The 27,383-nt window shown below is 35.2% G+C and overlaps 1 protein-coding gene and 1 long non-coding RNA gene across 2 annotated transcripts; both read left to right on the plus strand.

Moving 5' to 3' along the window:
- Positions 1–3,331: 3,331 nt before the first annotated feature.
- Positions 3,332–7,086, plus strand: LOC18100457 (pentatricopeptide repeat-containing protein At1g77170, mitochondrial). Its single transcript, XM_024603236.2, has 2 exons — positions 3,332–4,943; positions 5,391–7,086. The coding sequence occupies exon 1, from the start codon at positions 3,517–3,519 to the stop codon at positions 4,936–4,938; it is 1,422 nt and encodes a 473-aa protein (XP_024459004.2). The 5' UTR covers positions 3,332–3,516; the 3' UTR covers positions 4,939–4,943; positions 5,391–7,086.
- Positions 7,087–26,028: 18,942 nt separating this feature from the next.
- Positions 26,029–26,736, plus strand: LOC127903926 (uncharacterized). The gene is made up of 3 exons (XR_008059393.1): positions 26,029–26,106; positions 26,482–26,544; positions 26,643–26,736. It is a non-coding gene; the product is annotated as an uncharacterized LOC127903926 (long non-coding RNA).
- The last annotated feature ends 647 nt before the right edge of the window (positions 26,737–27,383 follow it).

Below are 27,383 nucleotides of genomic sequence, written 5' to 3' on the forward strand. Positions count from 1 at the left end.
AAAGCTTTTGAAATTTTGAGGCATTACACTTTTTTTTAAACCAAAAAAATATGCATTTGGGCAACAAGAATTAGAATACTTAGGGCATATTGTCACTATTCATGGGGTCAAAGTGGACCAACACAAAATAAAGGCCATGCCTGATTAGCCTCGGCCTCCTAATGTTTCTGAATTACGTGGATTTCTATGTCTTATGGGTTATTATCGGAAGTTTGTTCATAACTATGAGATCTTCGCCCGCCCGCTCACTAATCTCTTGAAAAAAGGCCAATTTGGGTGGACTGCAAAAGCTGAAAACTCCTTCAAGCTATTCAAGCAAAGCTATGACTACCACTCCCACCCTTGCCAGGCCAAATTTTCAGCAACCATTCACTATCGAATCTAATGCTTTCGGGGAAGGGATTGGAGCTGTGCTTACGCAGCAACGAAAGCCCATTGCCTTTATGAGTCGAGCCTTAGGAGTATCCAAATTATCAAGGTCCATATACGCCAAAGAGATGCTTGCAATCATTCATACCACACAAACTTGGTGACCTTATCTTATCGGGTAGAAATTCTACATCCAAACTGACAAACGGAGTCTCAAATATTTACTCGAGCAGCGTATGGTCACACTAGAGCAGCAAAAATGGGTTGTGAAACTGCTTGGATATGATTATGAGATACTTTATAAGCCTGGTAGAGAAAATTCAGCAGCTGATGCCCTTTCACGTGTGACAGGCTCCCTAATTCTTAATGCTTTATTTGTTTCGCAGGCTCAAATCTGGGAGGAAATAAAGACAGCAACTAAGGGCAATACTTACATGGATCGCATTGGCAAGTTGGCTGCTACCAAACCTGGCCTCCCATACACAAAGTGTAAGGGGCTGATATTATACAAGAATCGGGTAGTGGTGCCTCCCAAGTAGCACATTCCCAACCAATTACTGCGTGAGTTCCATGACTCTCCTCTTGGTGGCCACTTCGGAGTGCTGCGCACATATAAACGTATCGCCCAATAATTTTATTGGCCATCCATGTATCGCATGGTGCATGAATATGTCTCCTCTTGTGATGTTTGTCAACGAGTTAAAGCTTCCACATTATCCCTTGTTGGTCTCTTACAGTCACTGTCCATTCCTTGTCAAGTATGGGACGACATCACCATGGATTTCATTGAAGGACTGCCTCCATCCCAAAGTAAGAACACAATCCTTGTAGTTGTCGATCGCCTTAGAAAGTCCACTCACTTCTTGTCTTTGACTCACCTTTTTATTGCTAAGATAGTAGCTGAGAAATTTGTCGAAGGCGTCATCAAATTACACGGCAGGCCCAACTCTATCATTAGTGACCATGATCCTATTTTTATAAGCAATTTTTGGTGTGAATACTTTAGACTGCCAGGCACACAATTGAAGATGAGCTTTGCATACCATCCACAAATGGATGGTCAAACCGAAGTCATCAATCGCTGTGTAGAGCAATATTTGCGTTGCTTGGTTCACCAGCAACCAAGGAGATGGTACTCTCTTCTTCTCTGGGCAGAATTTTGGTATAATACAGCCTACCATGCTTCAACCGGCATGTCACCTTTTCAAGCTCTGTATGTTCGACCTCCACTTATGATTCCACACTATTAGTTGGGCTTTTCTCCTGTTAATGAGGTCGACCAGAACTTGGCATCATGCAATGACATTCTCAAACAGCTCAAGCTCAAGTTACATTAAGCTTCCAACCGGATGAAACAACTGGCCGATTCATACCGACGTGACATCGAATTCAATGATGGCAACCTTGTTTTCCTTAAACTACACCCTTATCATCAGCACACATTGTTCAAACGAGCATCTCAGAAACTAGCTCATAGGTTTTATGGGCCCTTTCCAATTGAAAAACGCATCGGCAAGGTACTATATTAACTCCAGCTTCTTGCAGGTTTTCGTATCCATTCGGTATTCCATGTTTCTTTGTTAAAAAAGAAGATTGGTGATTCCAGTACAAGTTGTCCTACTTTGCCACCTCTCGACGATGATGGTGCCATCATCATAGAACCTAAAGCAATCATAGATACTCTCTGGATCAAAACAGGGAGGAAATGTTTTGCCGAAAGCTTGGTCAAATGGAAACACCTTCCTAATGAAGAGGCCACTTGGGAGAATGCAGCTGAATTGCAGGAAAAGTTTCTTGAATTGAACCTTAAGGACAAGGTTCCCGTACAAGTGAGGGGTAATGATAAACCACGAAGATCTCAGCATGTTTCTTGGCCATCTCAAAAATACTTGGACTAAGTCCTAGGCTGTAACATTCAGAGAAGAAGTCCAGTTGGCATTTGTTAGTGGAGTCTTCTGCAAAGTTGGTTATTTCTGCTTCCATGATCTTATTATTAGTGGAGTCCTATTTGTCTGCAAAGGTGGTTATTTCTGCTTCCATGATTTAATTTCAGTTATGCACGTTAGTCATAAGTTTAGGAATAATGGTTGGAAATTACATGTATTTAAACTCTTTCAATGAATAAGAAAAGGAAAAAAAATATATTTCAAAATTGTGGTCTATCTCACCCAAAGGCTTTGACTGGACCTATCATTATCCCAGTCTTTTGAACCGGGTTTGATTGGTTAACCCTGATTGACTTGAGTTAATTTTTTATTTTTTTCAATTTAATCCTTTAATATTGGGTTGATTGAGAATTGAACTTTATTTTTTTTATTTGTTTTCTATGTAGTTATCACAGTCTTATGACCCGAGTTGCGAGTTAGGCCGGTTGACTTGGGGTATTTTTTATTCTTTTTTAGTAGATATTTTTTTCAATCTTATACTTAAATATTGAGTTGATTTGGAATTAAACTTTATAATTTGTTTAGGTTTGTATTTTTGAGGTTATCCTAGTCTAATAACTCGGGTCACAGGTTTGGTCGGTTGACTCGAGTGATTTTTTATGTACCTTTTTAATTTCATCCTTCAACATCAGGTTGATTGAGAATTGAGCTACATAATTTGTTTTGATTTGCTTTCTATGAGGTTATTTTGGTCCTATAACCCAGGTTTCATAGGTTAACCCGAGTTGACTCGATTTTTTTTAGTTGAATTTTATTTTCAATTTCATCATTCAACATTGAGTTGACTAAGAATTGCTTTTAATTATAAAAAAAAATTTGCTTACTATATGTTATCGGAGTTTCATAACCTGGATAATGGATTTGACAGGTACCTAAGCTGATCAGAGCCAATTTAATATGTTATTGTTTTAATATCAAACTATATTTTTATCGGTTGTTCATGTTATTTTTAGATTTGTCAAATCAATTAGGTCACATCAAGTTAATCATTATATAATTTAAATTTTTATATTAAAAAACAGATTAATAATACCCAAATATTTTTTTGCTTCTAAAAAAATTTAATTCGATCATAATAATAATTTAGTTTATTTTTAAAAAATAAAATATAAAAAAAATGTTCATTTTGTTTATAAAGAATGAAGGAAATGCAAACCTTATTTTATTTATTCTTCCCACTTCCCTGGTCCTTCCTTGACAAATGTGCATGAACTTCTTTCACCGTCGCCTACTCGGCCTTAGTAAACCCCATGCATTCAAACATCTCCATTACAGTCTTGCTCCAAAACCCACGCATTTTGACTCTCAGTTTCCAACAAAGCAACCACCATCTTCACATCATTCAAACCAAGACCCATCTAAAACTATAGCAACCCAATTATCTAACTGCACCAGTTTACAAGAATTGAACCAAACTTATGCCCATGTTATCCGCACCCACGTTCTAGACGTGTACACTGCCCCATTTCATTGGAACAACTTAATAAGATGTTATACTAGACTTGGTGCTCCTAACAAAGCGCTACAAATCTATGTATCCATGTCCCATGCTGGCATCTCCCCTGATAATTATACGCTTCCTATTGTCTTGAAAGCCGCATGCCAGTGTTTTTCTATGGAGCTTGGTAGGCAGCTTCATTCCATTGCGATAAGGCTTGGCCTTGAGTTGAACGAATATTGTGAGAGTGGTTTCATTAGTCTGTACTCAAAATCTGGAGATTTTGGGGATGCATATAAAGTGTTTGAGGAAAATCTTGAGAGAAAGTTGGGTTCTTGGAATGCTATTATTGGAGGTCTTTGTCAAGGTGGGCGTGCAAAGGAAGTAATCGAGATGTTTATCGAGATGAGAAGTTGCGGGTTCAAGCCCGATGATGTGACCATGGTTAGTGTGACTTCAGCTTGTGGGATATTAGGGGATTTGCACTTGGCCCTTCAATTGCACAAGTATGTTTTTCAGGCCAAAAGTTTTGTAAAACCTGATATGTTGATGTTGAATTCACTCATTGACATGTATGGGAAGTGTGGTAGAATGGACTTGGCTTATATGGTATTTTCAAGGATGGACCAAAGAAACGTATCATCTTGGACTTCGATGATAGTCGGTTATGCGATGCATGGGCGAGCCAATGAAGCTATTGAATGTTTTAGTTGCATGAGAGATGCCGGTGTGAGGCCTAACCATGTGACTTTTATTGGGGTACTAAGTGCATGTGGGCATGGTGGTCAGGTGCAAGAGGGAAGACATTATTTTGATATGATGAGAAATGATTATGGAATAATGCCCCGATTGCAGCATTATGGTTGCCTGGTGGATCTGCTTGGCCGAGCAGGGTTGCTGAAAGAAGGTAGGGAGATTGTTGAGGGGATGCCAATGAAGGCAAATGTGGTAATATGGGGGTGTTTGTTGAGCGCCTGTGAGAAATATTCAAATGTGCAGATGGGAGAGTGGGTGGCAAAGCATTTACTAGACTTGGAACCTTGGAATGATGGGGTGTATGTGGTTTTATCCAATATATATGCTAGCAGAGGCTTGTGGCTAGAGGTTGAGAGAGTTAGATTGATCATGAAGCAGCGAACGCTAGCTAAAATCCCTGCTTATAGTTTGGCAACAACTTCGAATTGAAGGATGTAAGTCTCATTTTCGTAAAACAAAATCCAAAAGAAACAGTTTGGTCCTTTTTTGTGTGTTCGTGTGGCTGGGGGAAGGGAGGGTCGCAGTTTTGTTGTTAGCTGACTCAGTTGTGTTCTTAATGTGGTGGTTCTTTTGAAAAACTCGTTCCTACTTTCTTTATCATACAAACATGACCAATGATTGAAAATCTGACTAGATCATCGAGTTGGAAGAGAGTCAAGGATTAAACATTAACTGGGCTAACCCAGACAATGATCTTGTAACGTGTTCAATATGATCTAATAAACAAATTTGTGTACTTACTTCATATATATATAAAAGTTTTACAATGATACATGTCTATTATATCCTGCAGAATTTTTGGCAGGTCGTCTATGAAAGTGTTATAGTCATGTACAAGTTTTTGAGGTTGATGCATTTGAAAATCTACTTGTTGTTTCTAGAATTCAAAACAGATAAATAAGCATATCTCTGGAGATGATGGAGGGGGCAATTAATAAGAAGGACCATCTTCCCTTGAATCAAGAAGCTAATATACCTCTCTGAAAACTAGAGATAGACTCCGAATTATTCCACCAGATGTTCTGTGTGTGTTTTGTAGGCAGGGGGAGGAGACTCACAACCACATTCTTTGCTTGTCATTAGACCTCTCTGTTATGGGGGGAAATAAAGACTTGGCTAAGAATAACAAGGAGTATGTCCACTCTGAACAGTGCCCTTAGGGGATTAATCTCAAGAAAAAAGGCCCTTGAAGCTAGAATGAGAAGAGTATCTCTGGGTATTGTCGTCTATTTGATTTGGGAGGAGAGGAACAAGAGGATCTTTGACAATACTTGACATCCGGTGGATGTTATTTTCCACAAATTCCAAGTAATATTCTACATGATTCTTCACTTTCATGAACAAAATCACTTCTCTCTCAATGTAGGATGAATTGTGTCTGTTCTCTGTGATGTCTGGAGTCTTAAGTCTTCTCATCCTGTTGTTGCCTTGGATGGTCCAGAGCTGTGTGCTTGGTCACTGCTGTAACAAGGTTTCCTCTGTTGCTCAAGTTTCTATGAAAGCTTCTGGCGAATTTTTTCCTAGAAAGAGCTCTCAGTCAGCTGATTTGCTTCTCTGATTTACTGGTTATCTGGCGGGATATGTGGCAATGGTACTGGCATGTCCTCTATCTCCAGTGTTTTGCTATCATAACTGGTGGTTCTGCCTCCCTGGTTTTAATTGGCTATCTGCTAATGGAAGATTATTGCACTGGTGATCTGCTCTGCTGCATCTTGATCTTTCCTTGTTCACGGGGGCTGCTGCTAAATTCTCTGGTGCACAGCTTTGCTAAGTCACGGCTAGAGAGAGAATCTGCTGTCTTTCTTTCCCTTTGGCCATGGTGTCTGTTGCTGTCTTTCTTTCTTGCTGTTTGGTTTGAAAATATGCTACTTTCATATTGTCCTGCCTCCTCTCGGTATTGCCAGCTATCTTGGGATCCTTGACTCTTGCCGGTTTGGATGCCCTCTAGATGCCCCTTGTAGCTGTTTTGCTGTTGTCTTTATTAGTGGCACATCCTCTCTGCTGTGTCTTCTGTCCTGATCATGCGGATATGCTGCTCCTCATGCATGGTGTGGTGTAGTTACTGGGCTTTGTCAGCCTTGCCGTTAGCTGCTTTGGAGTCAGGATCTTCCCCCACACCCTTCCTGCCATCTGGCCTAGCTGATTTGGTTGTTTCCAAGCTGCTCCTTGTGTAAAGTCAGTGGCTGCTGAAGGCCTGTTGGTGCTGTGCTCCATCTGCCGTTGTTCTTTGTGCTACTGCTGCTCTTTGTTTTAGCCTTGCTTTTGTCTACTTTGCTGGCGGTTGGGTTAATTTTGACACCGGCAATACTTGTTCGGTTTCTTCATTAACCTTTGCTCACTATGGAATGTTTGGCCTTGCATGGCTAATCTTTTGCTGGGAGATGTTCCCTCTTTGCGTTTATTGAATATCATATATATGCTTCTCATTCTCTGCTTCCCGGATAGTTGGCCTATGTATGTATAACCTGGCTCTATTCAGTTTGGTTTTAATTGGGAGTCTGTTCCCTTTTATTTTCATTACTTCTTGTATATGTATCGAACTTGCTGATTAACCAGCATGGTTATTTTTTATCTTAATACATATTTATATTGTAATTAAAAAAAATAAAAATAAAGAAGCTAATATACCTGTGAGCTTGCGGAGTTTCAATGAAGCTCCAGAAGTTATAGAGAGCTGAAAGGGTATGTTCCTCGTGAAAGTGTTGTGTATGCTCTAAAAGGTAAGATTTCCAAGAGGCATAACATTCATGAGAAGGCAATGCTTCATTTCGGTCTGGTCTGGTTTTGCTACAATTAAGGTGATTGGATTATCTCACTTGTATCTTTTGCTTTTTGAAAGTGGGTGTTGAACCTGAAAAATTATAGATATAGTAGCAAAACGGTGCGCTACGAAAATTATCATATCATATTTTATTTAGAAATTCATAGCATTAGTCAAAGACTCTCCATGTGGGAACCTCAGCATCATGCATTTTTTCACAAGTTGATTTCAACTGGATCGAATGCCTCAAATTCATTCGTTATGGCGGTTTCTACGTGATCTAATCTTGTTTTTAGTGGTTTTAGTCAGGCCATAACTTGGATTCTTAATTGTGCATATGAAAAGAAACTATCATGTTTCTTCACCGCTAGCATGGAGTTTCTGCTGCTCTTTTTTATTTCTTCATATTTAACATGCTTGAAGTGGGTTGGTAATGTAGTAACTATTATTTTTTAAAGAATTTTTTATTTAAAAATATATTAAAATATTTTAAAACTAACTAAAATACTAAAAAAGCTCTGTTTAAAAGAGAGTTTAGAAAACAGAGAACACAACGCAAGCTATCCAGCTCAAAGCTGATATGGTTTTATCATTCACATGTGCTCATTTATAGACGACTCCTTCTTTCATTCATTTCCTTCATCGGGGTCCACCCACTGAAGCGTGTGCCCTAAAAAATTAGGGCTATTTTTTTTTTTGTTTTAGCACATTTTAAAAAAAACTAGCAAAATAATATAGCAAAAAAAAAAAAGAAAAATATTATAATCTATACATGTTGCAATTAGAAAACTTAATTTTTATAGTTTGTCATCATTCAAAATAACAATATCGTTTAAAAATTAGTAAATAAATATGAAAGAGGAGAGAGAAAAATAAAAATAAAAAGACTCAAGAAACATACCGAAGTTTTGATTACGAGATCACTTATATCATCAAAAAGATCTTGACTAGACGAATCGAATAACACCAAGAAAGATTACCAACAGTGACCCGAGTGAGCCATACTTGTCGTCCAAAGATGGAAGGTGATCTTTAGAGGCAAGTGTGACCCATTTCATTTATTATTGGTGACCTTTCTTGGTATCGTTAGATTCATCTCGTTGAGATATTTATGATGGTACATGTGATGTCGTAATCGAACCTTTAAGGTGTTTTCTGGGTCTCTTTATTTCTTGTCTTTTTTTTCTCTCATCCCTTCTCTCTCCTACCCATTTAATATTTAAAAAAAATATCGCTATTCTGAATAGCAACAAGTTATATAATTCGTGTTTCTTAATCGTGATATGTATAAATTGTGTTATTTTGCAAAAAAAAGTTTCAATTGTGTTATTCAACCAATACTTTTAATTAATTATGCTAATTAAAAAAAAAACTAGACTAGTGATCACAAGCATTTATAAAACAAGGTAAAGAACATAAACTTGTAATAGAATTTGAAACAAAAATCTAGTATTAGTTTTAATCATAAAACTGAATAATTAGAATTATATTTAAATCATCAAAGATCTGGCATGTTGTCGTATATAAAGAAAATTATTACAATTAGACTAAAAATAATGTATATGTAACATACTTATCTATTGAAAAACTTAGAACTGCATTCAGATGACAATTTGTTGTTATTAAGAGTCAATTATTTATCCTTAAAATTTTATTGATAATTTCTTGATACAAACATGATGTATAATCAACATCTCAAGATTCCAACATCATCTTGTCCAGTTATATTATTATATAAGGTTCATAAATTCAAAGAAATATTACACAAGTATCTCTCTACAATAACAAAATCTAAACTCTAGAGTAGAAGGAAGACAAAGAAAAAAACAAAGCTAAAAACTAAAGAAGTTAAGTTGAAAATTAAGGTGAAGAAAAGTCTCCAAATCTATGTAAAACACTTTTTCTTCAACCCTATTTTGTAGTGAATTTTAGAACCAAAATTGTAATTTATTAGCTTTAACTACCTACCATAAAAAAAGTTAATTTGGCATTTTTTTTACTTTAAAATCCAACATCTTTTGCATTAAATAAAAATATGTTTAGGTTAAAAAAGAATACTATTCAGACTTTTTATTTATGTGTTGGACAAACTAATGGACCAGTAAAAAAATAATTTTTTATGGGCTGAAGAATTGTTTTATAATTAACTCAAACTCAAGTACAAAATAGGCCATAAAAAGCAAAAATAAACCTAAACCCAAGTCTAGAACTTTGGACATGGAGCCCAAAGCCTAAGTCGAGTCGAGCTGGTGCGCGTATATGGCTTAAGTCTAAAGCCACTTTGCTTAAACTCAACTTTTCACTATATAAACCACAAGAAAAATTTTTATTTTCTCAATGTGAAATAGAGAGTTTTGAGTTTCACAAAAACATGTCAACTAAGAGTTCTTTGAGATCAATTTGTCATTCACCTATAATTTCTTTTAATTATGTTAATGTTCCGTGTTAAAAAACTTTTATTCAAGAATAAGTTCCAATAAGGTTTTAATTTTAAATGTGAGTGAACTTTATTTTTAATTTGGCCTCAAATGTTCCCATTAATCATGTCTTAAAAATAAATTTTTTAATAATTTTTTACATGAATGAAAACTTTCTGACTAGTATATAAAGACTTGAATATTCGTAGAAAGATAATGATTTGATGGATCATTACATCATATAGGAAGCTCATGACTTTGAATATCTCTTAGTGAAATACATATGATATACTCGATTAAATAGTAAATGTGATCTCTTGAAATATTTAATATTTTATATAAATCAAAAACAACACTACTCGCATAGTTCTCTACATAAAGATTTCCTTTGATTCTTATGATTGTATTTATTTTTGCTCTGAACAACTCCTAGTTTCATGAGTTCTTTAAAAAATCTAGTATTTTTTTGTAAATTTTAAAAGAAATGACCACATTTTTAAATTGATATATTTTTTTATTTCATCATTCAACAGTAATTGGTTGGAGATTGAGCTTCTTAACTAACCCCAAGTTTAGGATTTCACAAGTTGCGAGTTTGAAAGATTAACTTAAGTTTAGAAGATTTCCCTGAGTTTGCTTGGTTTTTTTTCTCTCTTTTTTTAAACTCATGTTTTCTCAAATTTATCCTTCAACATTTTATTTAATTGGAGATTGAGCTTCGTTATTTTTTTATTTTCTTTTTATAGGATTTTTCATTAATTTTAAAAATAAATCGGGTTATCTCAAATCTTTTTATTTATCGTTCTTTTTTAAATTTAACTTTTTTAAAATAAATTTTGTTTTTTAATTAAGTTAAATTAGTTGATTAAATATAAGTATGAGATGTTCATTTTATATATTTTATTTGGTTTGTGACACGACTAAAAGATTGATATCTTCTCCCAAGTGCAAGAGTGTCGAAGTAATAAATAACCCAGCAAGACCGGGGTCGAACCACAGGGAGGTTAACTATATAAATTATAAACAACAACAACAACAACAACAATAATAAGTTGAAGAGAGATTTGAGATGTGATATTGATGTAAGGATTAAACAAGGATAAAATAATTGTCAAGGTTAGAGGATCCACTAATGGTATTTGAAACAAGTATAGTATAAACTCTTTTTATTACTCAACTGGAAACCACACACAAAGGAGGTTCCAATCGGATTATAAATTGTTAACATGATTACATTAGTTATCTTATTCGAATAATGCTAATACTTGTAAATGTTGTCAGACATTCATGATTATAACTTATGTTAACAACAAATCAAGTTCCTTTCATAGCACAGGTGTCGGTTATACCATAAGGTTGGGCTATGAAAGTGTCAAGTATCTGTTGTACCAAGGGTTATATAACATAAATCTAGATTAACCATTTAACAAGCAAAGTATTAAAAGTGAACAAGATAACAAATATAAAACATGTTAGTATCAAACATTAAGGTCCATGTTGAGTTTATATTATACTTATTCTTACACCATTAGTGTAACTTTTTCACCTTGACATGATAAACTTAGCTAAACATAATGAAAGAGAGAAACATAAATAAACAAGGAAAGGAAATGAAAAGCATAAGCAAGAGATTAATATAAGCAAAACATAAGCATTACAAAATATAAAGAGAGAGCAAGAGCATGATCTTGATCTGAACACCAAGATGTCTAAATACATGGCAAATGCCTCCTTTTATAGGCCAAAATTTGAAATTATTGATTTGTTGACTAATTGTTGAGTGGGTGGCCACATCTTGACTTGGTGACAATCCTTATTTTATTGTCTGCCAAAAACATCATTGGTAACGTCATAATTTGAACAGACTTAAATCATGAAAGTTCTAGGAAATTATCTCAGCTTTCCAGGAAAAACATTTGAGGTCATTTAGACTTCTAGAACTCGAGATATGGGCTGAACATTGAACAATGTCCGGGCTGCAGGACAGATTCAGACTTCTCCGTTGTTGCTACAATTTGGACTTGAAAACGACCTTTTTAAATCTTGGACTCCACATGAAAGTTTTAGGCCTATGTCTTAGCTTTCCATTCCATATAAGGCAGACCTAAATCCAAGATCTACAGCTCCAGATATGACCCGATGACCGAACAGTGTTCCAGTTTGGACTGAACCAACATCTCTTTTCTAAGTTTGGCCCTCTCTTTGTCCTTTCAATTTCCGTACTTAAACTCATCAATCAATCCTTTCATTTATGTGATAGGCCTGCATTTAATATGAATATTTACCATAAATTAAAGGCATTTTATGGTATCAGACTTGTTATTGTAAAACATGCTTTAGTTAAGGAGTTATTGATACTTCAAGTGCAAAATGATGATATAAAACCTTGATAAAAATGCACTTTTAAGTACTAATCAATTTGCTTTCTGGGTTGTAGCTTTCACGGCGCATGCGACCTTTTTAGGTGCCATCGTGCAACCTTTTATGGTGGTGTTAAAACCGTCACAATGAGCTTTTTCTTGTGGTAGGAGATGTCCACAATGGATCAATGATGAGTCTCTAACGGGCTTTTCTTTATTCTTCTCCCGAATATAATATTGACAACTCATTTTTTATAGTTAATTATTACTAAAGAATTTTTGTTCGCTTTATTTACTATCAATGACTTTTGTTAATCATATTATTAAATTAACCAGGTTTATTGAACTCAATCAAGTCAATGAATTTTTGTTAATCATATTATTAAATTAACCAAGTTTATTAAACTCAATCAAGTCAATAACTTGAGTCTTAAATTTTTCTTGCGTATTTAAAAACACTGGTGTCGCTTGAACACCCTTGTTTTTACATGAGGAAATATTTCACCCTACTCTCGGTGTAATATAAGCCACCTGTCTAGTTATATACTAAAAGATCTTGGTGTTTTACTTTAACTTTGTTATTTTACATCAAGACAAACAAATATGGATTGCACTATTCTTTACAGTGTTATCCACATTGTTTCTTAGAACTTCAATGTGCTCAAAATTTTATATTTTTAAATGTTTGGTTTTTGTAGTTTTTATGTTTCGGATCTCAAACTTTGTTTTCTCATGTTCCAATCCTTAAATTTTGAGAAGAGAGAGAAATGTTTTGGCCAACCACATTTTAGTCACGAATAGCTAAACTTGGTATCAATAGATTAATTTTGGAGAGCGGATAGTTTAATAGAGGTGAGTTTTCCCTTTTAACCATGTTGAGAAAAAAATATATTGGAACTTGTAATTTTTGTTTTATTTGATATTTTTGGATTAATTAGATGCTGTTTTGGTGATTGAAAATAGATTTATTGAGATTTCTAAGATATTTTTAGGTGAAAACAAGTTAAAATTTAGATTTTGAAAAATTATAAACTCATATTCTCATTTTTCAATTATAGAAGAGGACTACAAAATATTCCCTAGAACAATGTGTTGTCTTCCTAAACTGATGATGTGTTAGCTATTTTATTTGAAAAAAAATTAAGCAAATGGTGTGTCATCAACTCATTTTTCTAAATAAAACAAAGTGCGTGACCTTTGGAGTCTTATGAAGTCCAAATGCGCATGAGCTTGATTCTATTTATTTATCAATTTTTTTAAAAAAGTTAATTATTTTTTAAATTTCAGAATAAAATTCTCTTTAAATAAAACTATTAAAAATTTATTTAATTATGCCATAATTTTAAATTATATACATACATGAACTTAATATGCATAATTTTCTTATAATATATTCTTATGAATATTTAATGAGAACTTATAATAACAAATATATATATATATATATATATATTTGTTATTATAAGTTTTTATATAACTTTGTCAAAATAATTATTCTTTTATTTTTCATGAAAGTTATTGAGACATGAGTTTTTGTTTTTTAATTGAAATTTTCTTTTTGTATTATGATAATTTTTTATTTAAAAACCTTTATTTCTAATAAAAAAATATGAATAAAAAAATATTTTTGACTTCAAAAATATTTTAAAAAAAAACTTAAATAATTGGAAGTATTTCAAATGTATATTTTAACTATCAGAAAATTAAGTAAAAAGATAGTTAGAAGGTGGCCTCGTGATATCATACAAGAAGAAGCCAATAATAAGTAAATGTACTTAACTATTTGTAGTCGTTTATATATTCATGAAAGGAAAAAAAATATATAATGCTCTCAGGTTTCAAGTTTCTATTATCAAAGGGGGGAAAAATAACAGTCCTAACTTCAAAAAAACATAATCTATTTGGGATTGTGATAGCAGTGACAGTTTAAAATATTTTTTGTTTAGAATTGCATTAAAATAAAGTTTTTTTTATTTCTTAAAAATTATTTTTAATATCAGCACATCAAAACAATGAAAACATAAAAAAAAATTCATTTTAAATAAAAAAAAATCAAAATTTTTAAAATGCAATTTTTACCGCGTTCTCAAACACACCTGTATACATCAAACAGTCACTACAACATTATCCAGTTTTACCGACGGACTAATTCCGTCGGTAAAAGCAATGAAATCTGTTGGTGAAATAATTACCGACGGCTTCACCGACGGAACATGTCCGTCGGTATAACAGTCGTCGGTAACTCCCATTTTCGTCGCTAAGTCTATCGCAAATAAAAAAAAACACCCACCGATGGAACACTGACGGTCTTACAGACGGATACGCGCGCGCCAAAAAAAAGTTTCCCGCGGGAACATTACCGACGAAATAAATCCGTCTGAAATTTCAACGGTAAGTACCGACGGCATTACCGACGGAATGTCCATCAGTAATTATGGCATGGCTGGTAATTGTTTTGCAACTCTCTGTGAAATACCGACGGATATTATCCATCGGTAAATCCGTCTGCATTTAATCACCGACGGATACTATCTGTCGGTGATTCCGTCGGTAATGATGGCATGGCTGGTAATTGTTTGGCAACTCTCTGTGAAATACCGACGGATAGTATCCGTCGGTACATCCGTCGGTAGGTATTTAAAAAATATATAAAAAAATAATTTATTAATTGTAAAAAACCTTAATAAACAAATAAAAATGGATTAAACATTAAAAATATAAAAGTAATGTTAAATAATATTTATTACAAATTTAATGTGTTTAAAAAACAAAATTAAACTAGAATAGCGGCGGAGCTGGAGGAGGAGGAGGAGGAGGAGGAGGCTGGTTGTTCCCAGGACCATACGGCCAAAAAGAAGCTGCACAAGTATCGCCACCCATCTTTGATTTCATCTCCATGACTATTTGACGGAGCTCATCATAATTCATCGAGAGTTGTTGATATTGTTGTTTCAACGCAATGAACTCCTCAGACTGGGTGTTCGATACTGATGGAGAGCTTCCAATAGTTGAGACACTACGAGTCGAACGCAAGTTTTCAGCCGTAGTGTTGGAGAGCCCGTAAACCCTATTTTTATCGGGTCCACCAGACGATCCCGCCTCCATCCACAAATCTGGATCGAAATCTGGATGGGTCGACGGATTGTCCCCATATCTCTCCCTCAACCGGCTATTATAGGTCTCCTAAAAATTCCATCGATAAAAAAATCATCAAATGCAATTCAAGATGCAATTCAAGAAAATAATAACTTACAAAACAAAATGAATGAACGAACATACCACGAAGTGCTGAGCACGGTTGTCCACGAACTGCTGCACCCCCTTTTGGCGGTCTTGACTCCGCACATGCGTCTCTACAAACAACTCCATTGGACTCCGTTCACGTCCAAGAGACGCAGCCTGTAAGGAAAAAATATGTTGAAAGTTAAATATATTATAAGGAACGACAAATTAATTAACGATATATTTCATTAAAATTAATCTTACCATCCGCTTTGCATGTGCGTTGAATGGGACGGATCCGCCAGTGTGCGTGGTCACCGAACCATGAATTTGCCGGTTCTGGTTGTCGGCGTCGGACTGTGAGCGCCGTGAGAACCGCTCTGAGGTCACGTGCTCAATATATGCCATCCATATTTCCCCCGCGATGAATGGCGGTTTGAATTCCTGCCAAACCGCCACCTCATTCTATCATTCAAGACCGTTATTCCTCGCATGTCTTTTTGATTTTTTTTGGGTGTCATACCAAAAATCACGCAACCTACTTCCATAGTAACAAATTAGAATTTAAAACATAAAATTATAAAACAAAAATAAATATTATTTTCGATGTTACCTAGTTGCCGCGTGATTCTCCCATACCCTCCTCACAACATTGTTGTCCGCCCTATCCCACTCAAATTTGTTCTGTGTATATAAATAATTCATATAAAATAAAAATAGTACAAGATATAAAGTTATAAAAATCATTTATTAAAAATAAGCTGGAAATTAAAAATTAACACCGACCTGAAATCGCTTAAACCATGCATCGATATTAGGTTTCCACTCAGGATGTTTGGAAACCTGGCTCCATTGAAACAATGGAATCTCCATCGACGATTTAAACGCCAATGTTATAGTCCTTGCAGCCTCAATGTTTGTGAACCTGAAATTAAATAAAAGTAGTAATATTAATTAGTTGTTCATAAATTATGTTATAAGTATATATAAAAAAAAACTAAAACCTAAACAAACTTACATTGAGAGGTCATCCTTCCATTGTGCCTGGTACTTGCGGGTGAATTGACCCCGCTGTGAAGGCACACCGCTTCTGCGCTGTGAAACCGCGCTAGAAGAGGCAGCATCACAAGTTGGCGTAGATTCCTCGCCATGATCAGCACCTAGGGATACGTCCTCCTCGCTGCTAGAAGAACTAGCTGCAACCGTCTTCTGACGACGTGCTGTAGATTTCATTCTACGCATCTACACAAATTTATACGAATAATTACATAATTAACTTCGATTATTTAAAAAAAAATTCGACAGAGTCTCCCCTGTACTGGGGGGTCCCAAGTTGTCGACAAAATCATATTACACTTCCAATTTTATTTCACATCCCGATCCAATCATCCTGGATCTCAACCCAACTCATCATCATCAACACAACATTTTATTCAATAACATTATATAGAATTACAACTATGAACATTCATTGTTAAATTGGTACTTAGAGTTACAAACATTAGATTAAAGTCATACATTCAAATTTACGGATTAATATTACATTTCAAGTTTTAGGAGACAAGACTCTTAATTTATAAATAATTACATGGTCAAAAGCAAAAGATAACTAAATCAATATCATTCCTAACACGATCGACCCTAATGGACCTCAAAATAGAAATTAACGTGTACACATAAATATAAAAATGTAATAACAAGCAATAACAATGACATGGAAACAATAATATCCTAAATTAAGATAAACTAATTAAATGTAATTCTATATATATAAATTAACATTTTTAACATAAATTCAACAATAACAATTATAGCAATACAAACAATAATATCCTAAATTAAGATAAACTAATTAAATCTAATTCTATATATATAAATTAACATTTTTAAAATAAATCAACAATAACAATTATAGCAATACAAACAATAATATCCTAAATTAAGATAAACTAATTAAATGTAATTCTATATATATAAATTAACATTTTTAACATAAATTCAACAATAACAATTATAGCAATACAAACAATAATATCATAAAATTAATAAATAAAATTAAAAAACTAAAAAACACTACACAACACACAACATAAACACAAAACAAACAATACACAAAACTAAAAAACACTATATCAATTCAAAATAAATTTGAGAATAAAAAATGCTTACCTTAATAGTATGTTGAATTTAAGATTTTATCTACAAACAATACACAAAACAAAGAACACCAAAAAAAATAATCATAATTAAAATAAAAAAATACAAAGATAAAGAAAAAAGAATACATACCTTTTAAAACTACCACCAAAACAATAAAATCCTTCTAAAAGCTAAATATAAACGAGAGAAGAAGAGAAAGGGAGAAGAGGAGAAGAGGAGAAGAGAAAGGAAAAAGAGGAGAAAATGAACAAAGTGGGGGGATGGGGCGGTATATATAGCAATTTTTCCGACGGAATTACCGACGGAAATTAATTGTTGTCGGTGGAATTAAATTCCATCGGTAATTCCGTCGGCAATTAATTGAAATGCGCACAAAAAAAGTTCGAAAATCCCGCCAAACTTTTTGATCTGTCGGCAAATCCGTCGGAAAATCCATCGGTATTCATGCAGACGGACACGTGTCAGACATGCGTACGCCGTCGGTGATTCCGTCGGTATTTGACGTCGGCAAAGTCGTCGGTATTCGTGCAGACGGACACGTGTCAGACATGCATGCGCTTCGGGATGTGCGACAATCCGTCGGTGATTCCGTCGGTATTGGCCGTCGGAAAAGCCGTCGGTGAATGTGGCACAATCCCGTAAATTTTTTTGCAACTCTCTGTGAAATACCGACGGGTTATAGTCCGTCGGTGAAACCGTAAATTTTTCTTATTTTGTTTATGTGACCCTTTCAAAAAATCTTGAATTGCAATCTTACAGCACACACAACACAATAACAAGGGCTGACCATTAAAGAAGAATAAATATTTCATGTTTCAAATTATTACATTATAAAATAAGGCTTTATAACATGTTTAGTTAGTCGGAATTTTCATCTTCGTCCTCTATTGAATTGTTATCATCAACTTCATCGCATTCTTCAATTTCGTTATCATCTTCTTCAACAACATTCTTTTTTCCACTAGTAGAGCTCAAAACAACATTCAACTCCTCTGCGTCAACATCAACAAGACTATCGTTGAAAACACGAAAATTCGAATTTTCTTCAAAGTCAATCGACGGAGCAACTCGGTATGGTTCAACCAACTCACTAGCTTGAAAGACTTCATCTATCACACTTGTGTCTTCGTTCTCATCCTGAACAACCTCGACACGACCCCTGGGTTTTGTTTTTAAAACGGATAACCAATCAACTCTTGATCGGTCCTTTCTAAAGAAAGGGGTGTATGTGTAATAAACTTGTTGGCATTGCTTTGCGAAAACAAAGACGTTGTTTACGTTGCGGTGTCTAGCTTTTGAGTTGATTTCAACAAGACCATAGTGAGGATCTACTCTGATTCCTCTGTCAGTTGTGTCATACCAATAGCATTTGAATAAAAACACTCTATTTTGCTCGCTATGATATTGCAGTTCGATGACCTCTTCCAATCTACCGTAGTAGTCAACTTCAAACTCACTAGAAGTCGATCCCTTAATACAAACACCGCTGTTGTATGTCTTTCTTCCATGCCTGTATTCTTCAGTATGAAAGACATATCCATTGACAAAATATCCATTATAGCACTTGACTTTTCTTTCAGGGCCCAGACATAATAAAGACAGTGAAATAACAACACTACCTCCCATTTGATAAACCTAGCTTGTAAATTAAATACAACAATAATCAATAAACGGATATTATGTAACATTGACTACAATTAATTACATTGCAAGAGATAATGAGTTTGTGATAGGACTTACATGTGTTCTAAACCATGTGGCAAATTGTTCATCTTGTAATTGAAAGATCTGAGATTCGGTCAGCTGTGAGTTATTGGACAGTAAGTATCGTCGATGTTGCCTGCAAGGTTGTTCCAAATTATATGAGTGTATGGTATCACAAAACATAAATAGTACACTCTTGACAAAGTTTAAGTCGAACATCTACTTACTTAATAAAAGGTCTCAGCTCATCACAGTTAAATATGACATAATTGTGTGCTTGTCTGAACTCTATTTCAGACAAATATCTTCCCCTCACGGCATTTTTAGGTGTGGGTCGTCCAGGATTGGAGAATATTGACAAGTTCCCACTTGAATGCACTTCACCACCATCATCATGTCGTGGAACACGGTTTATCCTCGTTCTCAAATGAGGTTCGAAATAGTATGAGATAAATGTTGAGATCTCCTCAACAATATACGCCTCACATATTGACGCCTCAATATGCGCCTTGTTCTTAACCTTTTTTTTAAGATTAAACAAGTACCTGCATATATATATATATATATATATATATATATATATTAATAAAAAATTATCAATTAAAAACATTTAATTATAAATGTCATAGCAACTGTAATATCTAACCTCTCGAATGGATACATCCATCTGTACTGGACCGGTCCTCCAACTTTTACCTCAAACGGTAAATGTATGGGTAGATGCTCCATTGAGTCAAAAAATGATGGAGGGAATATCATCTCAAGTTTGCATATTGGTTCGACGATATTCTTTTCAAGCCTTTCAATGTGATCAACATTCAACTTGCTGGAGCATATGTCTCTGAAGAAATGACTAATCTCCGTTAGTGCATCCCATATCCCCTTTGGCAATAAATCACGAAAAGCTAATGGGATGAGTGTTTGCATAAAAACATGGCAGTCATGACTCTTCATTCCATATAATCTGCATTCCTCCGTATTAACCAGCCTTGATATGTTCGAGGCATGTCCATCGAGAAAACGCAGACTCTTAAGCCATTTGTAGACTAGTAGTTGTGCGTTTTTCTCTAGCACGAAGCTTGCTCTTGGTTTTGCGACCCGTGACCCATCACAAACCAACTCCATATTTTTACGGTTACAGAACAGCGCTACATCCAATCTAGCCTTGATGTTGTCCTTTGTCTTCCCCTTCATATCCATGACGGTGTTGAAAATGTTCTCAAACACGTTCTTTTCAATGTGCATGACGTCAAGGTTATGGCGAAGAAGATTGGTCTTCCAATAAGGAAGCTCCCAAAACATACTTCGCTTCACCCAATTATGGGTCAAACCAAAACCAGGAAACTTCTGCTTACCTGATTGGAGACCAAACACAATTTCACCGTACTCTGACACAACATCAAACAATTCTTCACTGGAAAGACGCGGGGGTGCAACATCATTTTCAACTCTGCCAACAAAGAAATCCTTTCTGTTCTTTCTGTACCTGTGGTTATGTGGCAAGAAACGACGGTGACAGTAAAAAAAAGAAGCTTTACCCCCGTTTGTTAGCGTGAATGCCTTGTTGTTCTCCATACAGTATGGACATGCTAGCTTTCCATGCGTGCTCCAACCAGAAACCATTCCATAAGCTGGGAAATCATTGATAGTCCACATCAAAGCCGCTCTCATAAAAAAATTTTGTTTCCTTGAGATGTCATAAGTCAAAGCTCCAGAGGACCACAACTGCGTCAACTCATCAATCAACGGACGAAGACAAACATCTATATTCCGCCCCGGACTGCTCGGACCTGGTATGACCATAGATAAAAACATGAACTCCGGCCTCATACACATCCCCGGTGGCAAGTTATAAACCATCAGTATGACCGGCCAACAAGAATAAGGAGCAGCAAATGACCCGAATGAGTTGAATCCGTCTGTACACAGCCCAAGACGCACATTCCTTGATTCAGCTGAAAAGTGAGGATGCATACTGTTAAAGTGTTTACGGGCTTCACCATCAAAAGGATGAACCATCACTCAATCAACCGCATGGTGTGATTGGTGCCATGTCATGTGCTCAGCAGTCCTTGGTGACATGAATAACCTCTGCAGTCTAGGTGTGATTGGGAAGTATCTAAGTTTTTTATATGCCACGATAGTCTTCCCTCTACCAGTTCTGGGTTTGTAACGGGAATGCCCGCATGTCATGCACTCGGTCATCTCAGCATTTTCAAGGTAGTATAACATGCAGAAGTTATGGCATATATCAATTTTCTGGTATCCTAAACCGAGGGGTTTCATCATGGACTTGGCAGCATAGAAGTTCTCTTTCAGCCTGTTCCCTTCAGGTAAAATGCTTCTCGCCCATTCAATAATCTTGTCATAACCGGCCTCACTCAACCCGTGATCTGACTTGATGGTGAACACCTGTGCTACGGCTGATAATTTATTGTGGTTCATGCAGCCATCCCATAATAGTTCGTCAGAATCTCTCAACAGATCAAAAAACCTTGCTGCATCTGCATTAGGTTCTTCTTCTACGATTGGACATTCCCTGACATTACTTTCACTCATTCTCATTGCATCCATAACCATATTCCTGTAAGGATTACTGTTCTTATTTCCAACTTCATGCATGTTGCTAGCACTAGAAGTTGACCCAACCACCTGTTCTTCCATGCTCTCATCAGGAACAAATAGTTCTCCATGAGCATACCAACACAGGTAATCTTCCATGAACCCTTTGGTTAGAAGATGCATCGTTACAACATCTTGATGCAGAAACTTTAAATTTTTACACTTCCTGCATGGACACCTAATACCGCCATCAGTAAAATTCCTCGGAATAGATGTTGTAAAATTAATAAAACCCTGGACACCGTTACAATAATCCATCCTCCGCAATCCTTGGGGTGAGTCCCGATACATCCATGAACGATTATCCATGACTTCTATTGAACCTCTATAAAACATAACAAAAATATTGGTTTTCCCCGACATTATCCAACAAACTAAAACAACACTTATGTTAAATATTCATTATCAATTATCAACTATCAACGTTCATACATACAAATTTATACATATATAAATTTACAGAAATCACAACTTCGAAATAGAATTGATAACAATTAAACAAGACTCGTTAAACAAGCTATTAATTATTTATTTCATCACAACGACACATTTAATTCGGTGTAATTCAAACAAAATTTCAACAATTTACAAACAAATATAATTTGACAAAATCTAAAACAAACTATAACAACTACAAAATTATACATTCATACTACAAGTTTTTTTGACAAATAACAATTAAACAAGTACAAACGTTAACAAAATACATATACTAAAACAATAAAATTCACAATTAAATATTAAAACTAAAAAGGATAGATTTACTTACAAAAAAATGATAAAATCTACAAGAAACGGATATTGTGACCACATACAAGATATAAGAAACTTGAGTGCTCGTGTTGAGAATAGTGGAGAGTTGGGATGGGTGTTTGGCTGCAGTTTGGAAGGGGAGAGGTGAGATGAGAAAGAAGAAGAAGGAGAAACAGAGGAAGAGAGTGTCGGTAGATTGGTGGGCATATAATAGTTTTTTCCGATGGAATCACCGATGGATTACTTCCGTCGGTGAAAGTGCCACGTCACTATACGGCTATATCAGTTTGAATCCCTCGGTAATTCCGTCGGTAAAATCGTCTGACATCACCACGCCGTTGCATATTTCCAGACAAACTGTATACCTCGTCGGCGAAACCGTCGGTATATACCGACAGATTTGGAGACGAAATTATTTCCGTCGGTAATTCCGTTGGTTTTCTCCGGTTTTCTGGTAGTGAGTTGGGCTGCACTATGACAAGCTTCAACTGTATGCCAATCTTCAACAGATTCATTAATTTTTTTTGGCTTTAATCTCAATTTGTTGCTGGTATATAGTTGGTATCTTGTGGGTGGGTGTTATTTAGACTGGCAAATTCAGAATTTCCAGTTTGGTCTACTTTCAAAAGGATTAGGATTTCTGTCTTCGAAATGCATAATTTAAATTTGTCTGTTTTGATCTTCTGTTCTCGTTTTTTTTTTTGGGGTGCTATCAAATTTTCTTAATAATAATACAAGGGTAATTTACTGAATTGAAGAATGGATTCAACGTGAGCTAAACCCAAAAAAAAATTTATGTAGAATAGAATTGCGTTGCCTAAATCTGTACGAAGTCTTACCATGAAACCAATGTTTGGAAGTAGCTTAGGTCAGCATTGCTTGTTCATTAGCTGTCTTTTGTTGTGATTGGTAGTAGCAACTTGATGTTCTTATATAAAAATTAGAGCAAAAATGAATGATTTGCCAAAAAAATGTAACTTTCGGACTGTTGAATTGATACTGCATTGCACTTGCAAAGAAGTCAAATATCACAACTGTGATAGGTTGTGGTTTTCTGGATGCTATTGAATTTTTCATATCTGTGACTTGGAACATCCTCCCAAATGTAAGCAAGTAGCATGATTCTAATCTGTGAGTATTTTCTTATTAAATTTGTTTTTATTATGACATTCATTTGAGCTCCATAAACAAGCAAGTATAATTCTTAATGTTGTAGGTTTGCCATTCTTTTTCAGTGTCAGCTGGTCTAATGCTGTTTCCTTCTGCAGAGAACTGAAACATCATTGAACAAGAGTTGCAAGCAGCTCGACGGATGCTGAGAAAAAGTATAGAGTTTGGAAACTGGAGACATTAGATAAAAGCTAAGGTTTCGTAGAGCTATTGCAACAATTAAGTGTTTGTGATCCTGTCTCGGACAAGGAGTTTGAAGAACTTTTTCAATAGATTAGCTCATGTGGTGATGACCAACTTATTTGTGTAATCGAAGATGATCGTTCTGGGAAGATTATTGCGTCTGGGAGTGTCTTTATTGAAAAAAAGTTCTCAAGGAATTGTGGTAAAGTTGGACACATTGAAGATGTTGTGGTTGATTCTGCTGCTTGAGGGATGCAATTAGGAAAGAAAGTTATTGAGTTTCTTGCAGATCATGCTTATTCAATGGGTTGTTACAAGGTGATTCTTGATTGCAGTCTCGATAACAAAGCACTTTACGAGAAATGTGGTTTCAAGCAGAAAGAAGTTCAAATATATGTTGACCTCCTTTTTCACAAGGAAAAAAAAACCTACCCTCTTCCTTGCCATGTAGCCAGCAGACTGGAAATAAAATAGCATACAGAAACATTGAAGGAATTCATTTCACAGAGATACAAGGTATATATACACGCACCTGATGTAGAGACAACAGGCCACCTACTGCAATTTGTAACACAATGATGCAAGCATTGGTCCGGATAAATTTAGGAACCGAAGTGGTTGCTGCATCCACTTACAAATATCATTACTTCATGAGCACCAACAACACCAGCTGTAGGAATAACATCTACGGAAGCTGCAAACGCAGCCATAATTGGCAAATGACAACTGCTTCAACATTGACAACAACAATAAGAACAGTGTGAATACCAGATAAAGAATGAAGACAGCAACTTAAGCTTGGAGAGCTTCAGTGATTCTCTTTCCAATCCCCTGTAAACTTGAGCTGGTAAAGAAATCCAAATCCTCTACCTTCCGGCCTTTAGTTGGCACTAAGTTATAATTCCATTCGGTTTTGCAACCATGTTCCTTCGGTAACACTTTTATTGTTGACCCATATGAGTTGAACCCAACTTTTCCATCTATGATGGTATGGCTAAATGCCATTTTGCTTGAATTAATGGATAGTAGTTTCTCTTTAACCCAGTTTACATTGCCATCATCATCAACTGGAGTTTTAAAGTTACAATTACACACTTGTGTCATGCTACGTCATCAAGCGATCTCCTTCTAATTTTTTTAAAAAAACACAATTAAAAATAAAAATAAAAATTGATTTTTTTTTTAACTGGATCGGACCCGGCAAAAACAAAATTGGAATTGCGATCAAATTCTGCAAATACTACATCATCAAGCGATCTCATTCTAATTTTTGGAATAAAACACAATTAAAAATAAAAATAAAAATTAATTTTTTTAACTAGGTTTGACCCAGTTTAATGCGTTTAGCTTTGGACCGGACCCGATCCAACTAAAACAGTTTGAACAATGGAGTCACACACTCCACTGAACGTATGCAGATTTGCAAAAAGCACTTGAGAGCTGTCTTCCACAAACTGAGTTTTACATAAAATCTGCATGGGTCCCATATACATAATAAATTATGTTGTGGGATTACAAAACAGGTTGCGTCTGTGTTTTGCTTCAAACACAGACGCAACCTCCTAAACAAACTATCTATTAATACCTCACCCTTCCCCTTCGATGGAAACAAAAATCTCCCTCATTCACGATTTCTCATTGTAATGCTAATTTCAAGATTCAATTCAATTTTTTTTTAAAAAAAAACAAGAAAATAATTTTGTTTTGAGATTCGTAATTCCTGATTACCAAACAAGACCAACTAAGATGACAATAAGGCTTTCCATGACATTGCGTAACTTGCTACTAATATCATAGCACTGTGCATGGTTGTTTCATAGATCGTACACATTTTGATGCCTTGTTACAGGCAAACATTGAACCGATCATGAGAAACAGGGAATTGACAGAGACAAGGATGGTGCAGGTAAACTGGTTAGCTCTTCCTTGTTTCCATCTTTTCTTATTTATTGTTCTTATTATATTATGCAAATGTTATTTTATCATGAGATTCTGGATCATTGACATGCTTCTTTATTAGGCCCTAAGAGAGGAGCTGGCCTCTGCAGAACAACAGAGCGGAAGAAGAACGTACAGCTCATTGTACGACCAAAATGGTTTGTGTCCAATTCTACCATTTAAACAGTCATGTGTTCCTTGCTTGCACTATGATAACTTCTGTTTAGTAAAATAGGCAGCTATGGAAAGGGTAGTAGAACTGGAACATAGAGCAGTTGAGGCATCCACTGTCCTCGCTAGGATGCAGGTAATGTATGGGCATGCCCTGTATGTTATTTCCTGCAAAAGTAATCTGTTATTTTTGTTTAAAATTATTACATCATGAAGAACAACACATCACGTTCAAGACATGCTGGATGCTGGTGGTATCTTGCAGTGTTCATGAATTTGAGCCTCTTCATTTTCTGTCGTTGGTTCAACATGTCTCTAATAATATAACAATGGATTCTGCGATTCAGTAAAAAAAAATAAAACCACAAACACTATAAGGATGGGTATTTCATAGGCTAGGAATTCAATGTCTTAATGTTTTTAATTTTGTTATGGTGAAATTGGTGTGCACCTGTTTTTTCACGTTAATATCAATATTTTTTATTGAATGTCATTGCTTCTTCCCTTTCAGAGAATTGCAGATGAGAGGACAAAAAAGGCAGCAGAACTTTAGCAGAAGGTGGCACTGCTCGAGGTACTGAGAAGCAATGTTAACTTTCTTTTGGTGATTTTTTTTGTTTTTTCATTTATTCTCAAAATGCAATCGAAAGTCACTAATACTTAGCACTTCAGTGCATCTCTAAATCAAGAGCTGCAAGATATGGAAGCACTTGCTCTGCGTGGACAAAACAAATCCCCAGAAGAGGCAAATCAAATGATTCAGGTACCATTGCAAGGCTGTATGGTTCATTTTGTATCTCATTTATTTTAGGTATGCTTTATGCATTGTGTGATAGGCATACTTGTAATGAAAATTTATTTTGGATCAGTAAAATTTTAGTAGAAAGGAAGAATGAAATACCTAAAATATTAATCTGTCGAATATTTATACAATCATTCACAATAATGTGCTAAGGTATGTAAGAGAAAATGTAGTTTCTTTAATCTTATAGTTGTTCGTTGGTATCATAGGGTTAAACTATTAAACTACCATGAACTTTTATAAAATTTTCTATTTTCATTCATGAACACCCCTCTTATGTCAAATTCTATCCTTTTCTTCTTCATTTGCTTTTTTATGTCGTCTGCAGTGCTACTCTGCCTGAAATGCTACTAGCTAATAACATCATGGTTTCTTTTTGGTTTTTCTTTTATCTGACAATAACATCATTATCTATGAGGGTATTTACTCTGGAATAGTGAAAGGGTGGGAGGAGAGATGTTAAACGATGTGTCATATAAAAAAATGGTATAATTAATTAATTAATTATTCCATTTAACCAGAATCTACCAATATCAACTGATCCTTGACTTGCATAATTTTTATGCACTATATACACTTCTATGGTTGGCGGCTGTTACCTATAAGAGTTG

Source organism: Populus trichocarpa, chromosome 6 (assembly GCF_000002775.5).
Source record: "Populus trichocarpa isolate Nisqually-1 chromosome 6, P.trichocarpa_v4.1, whole genome shotgun sequence".
Classification (NCBI taxonomy): domain Eukaryota; kingdom Viridiplantae; phylum Streptophyta; class Magnoliopsida; order Malpighiales; family Salicaceae; genus Populus; species Populus trichocarpa.

What these genes read in the sequence shown, in the direction of transcription:
- LOC18100457 (XM_024603236.2), top strand. Translation starts at nt 3,517, where the DNA reads ATGTGCATGAACTTCTTTCACCGTCGCCTACTCGGCCTTAGTAAACCC.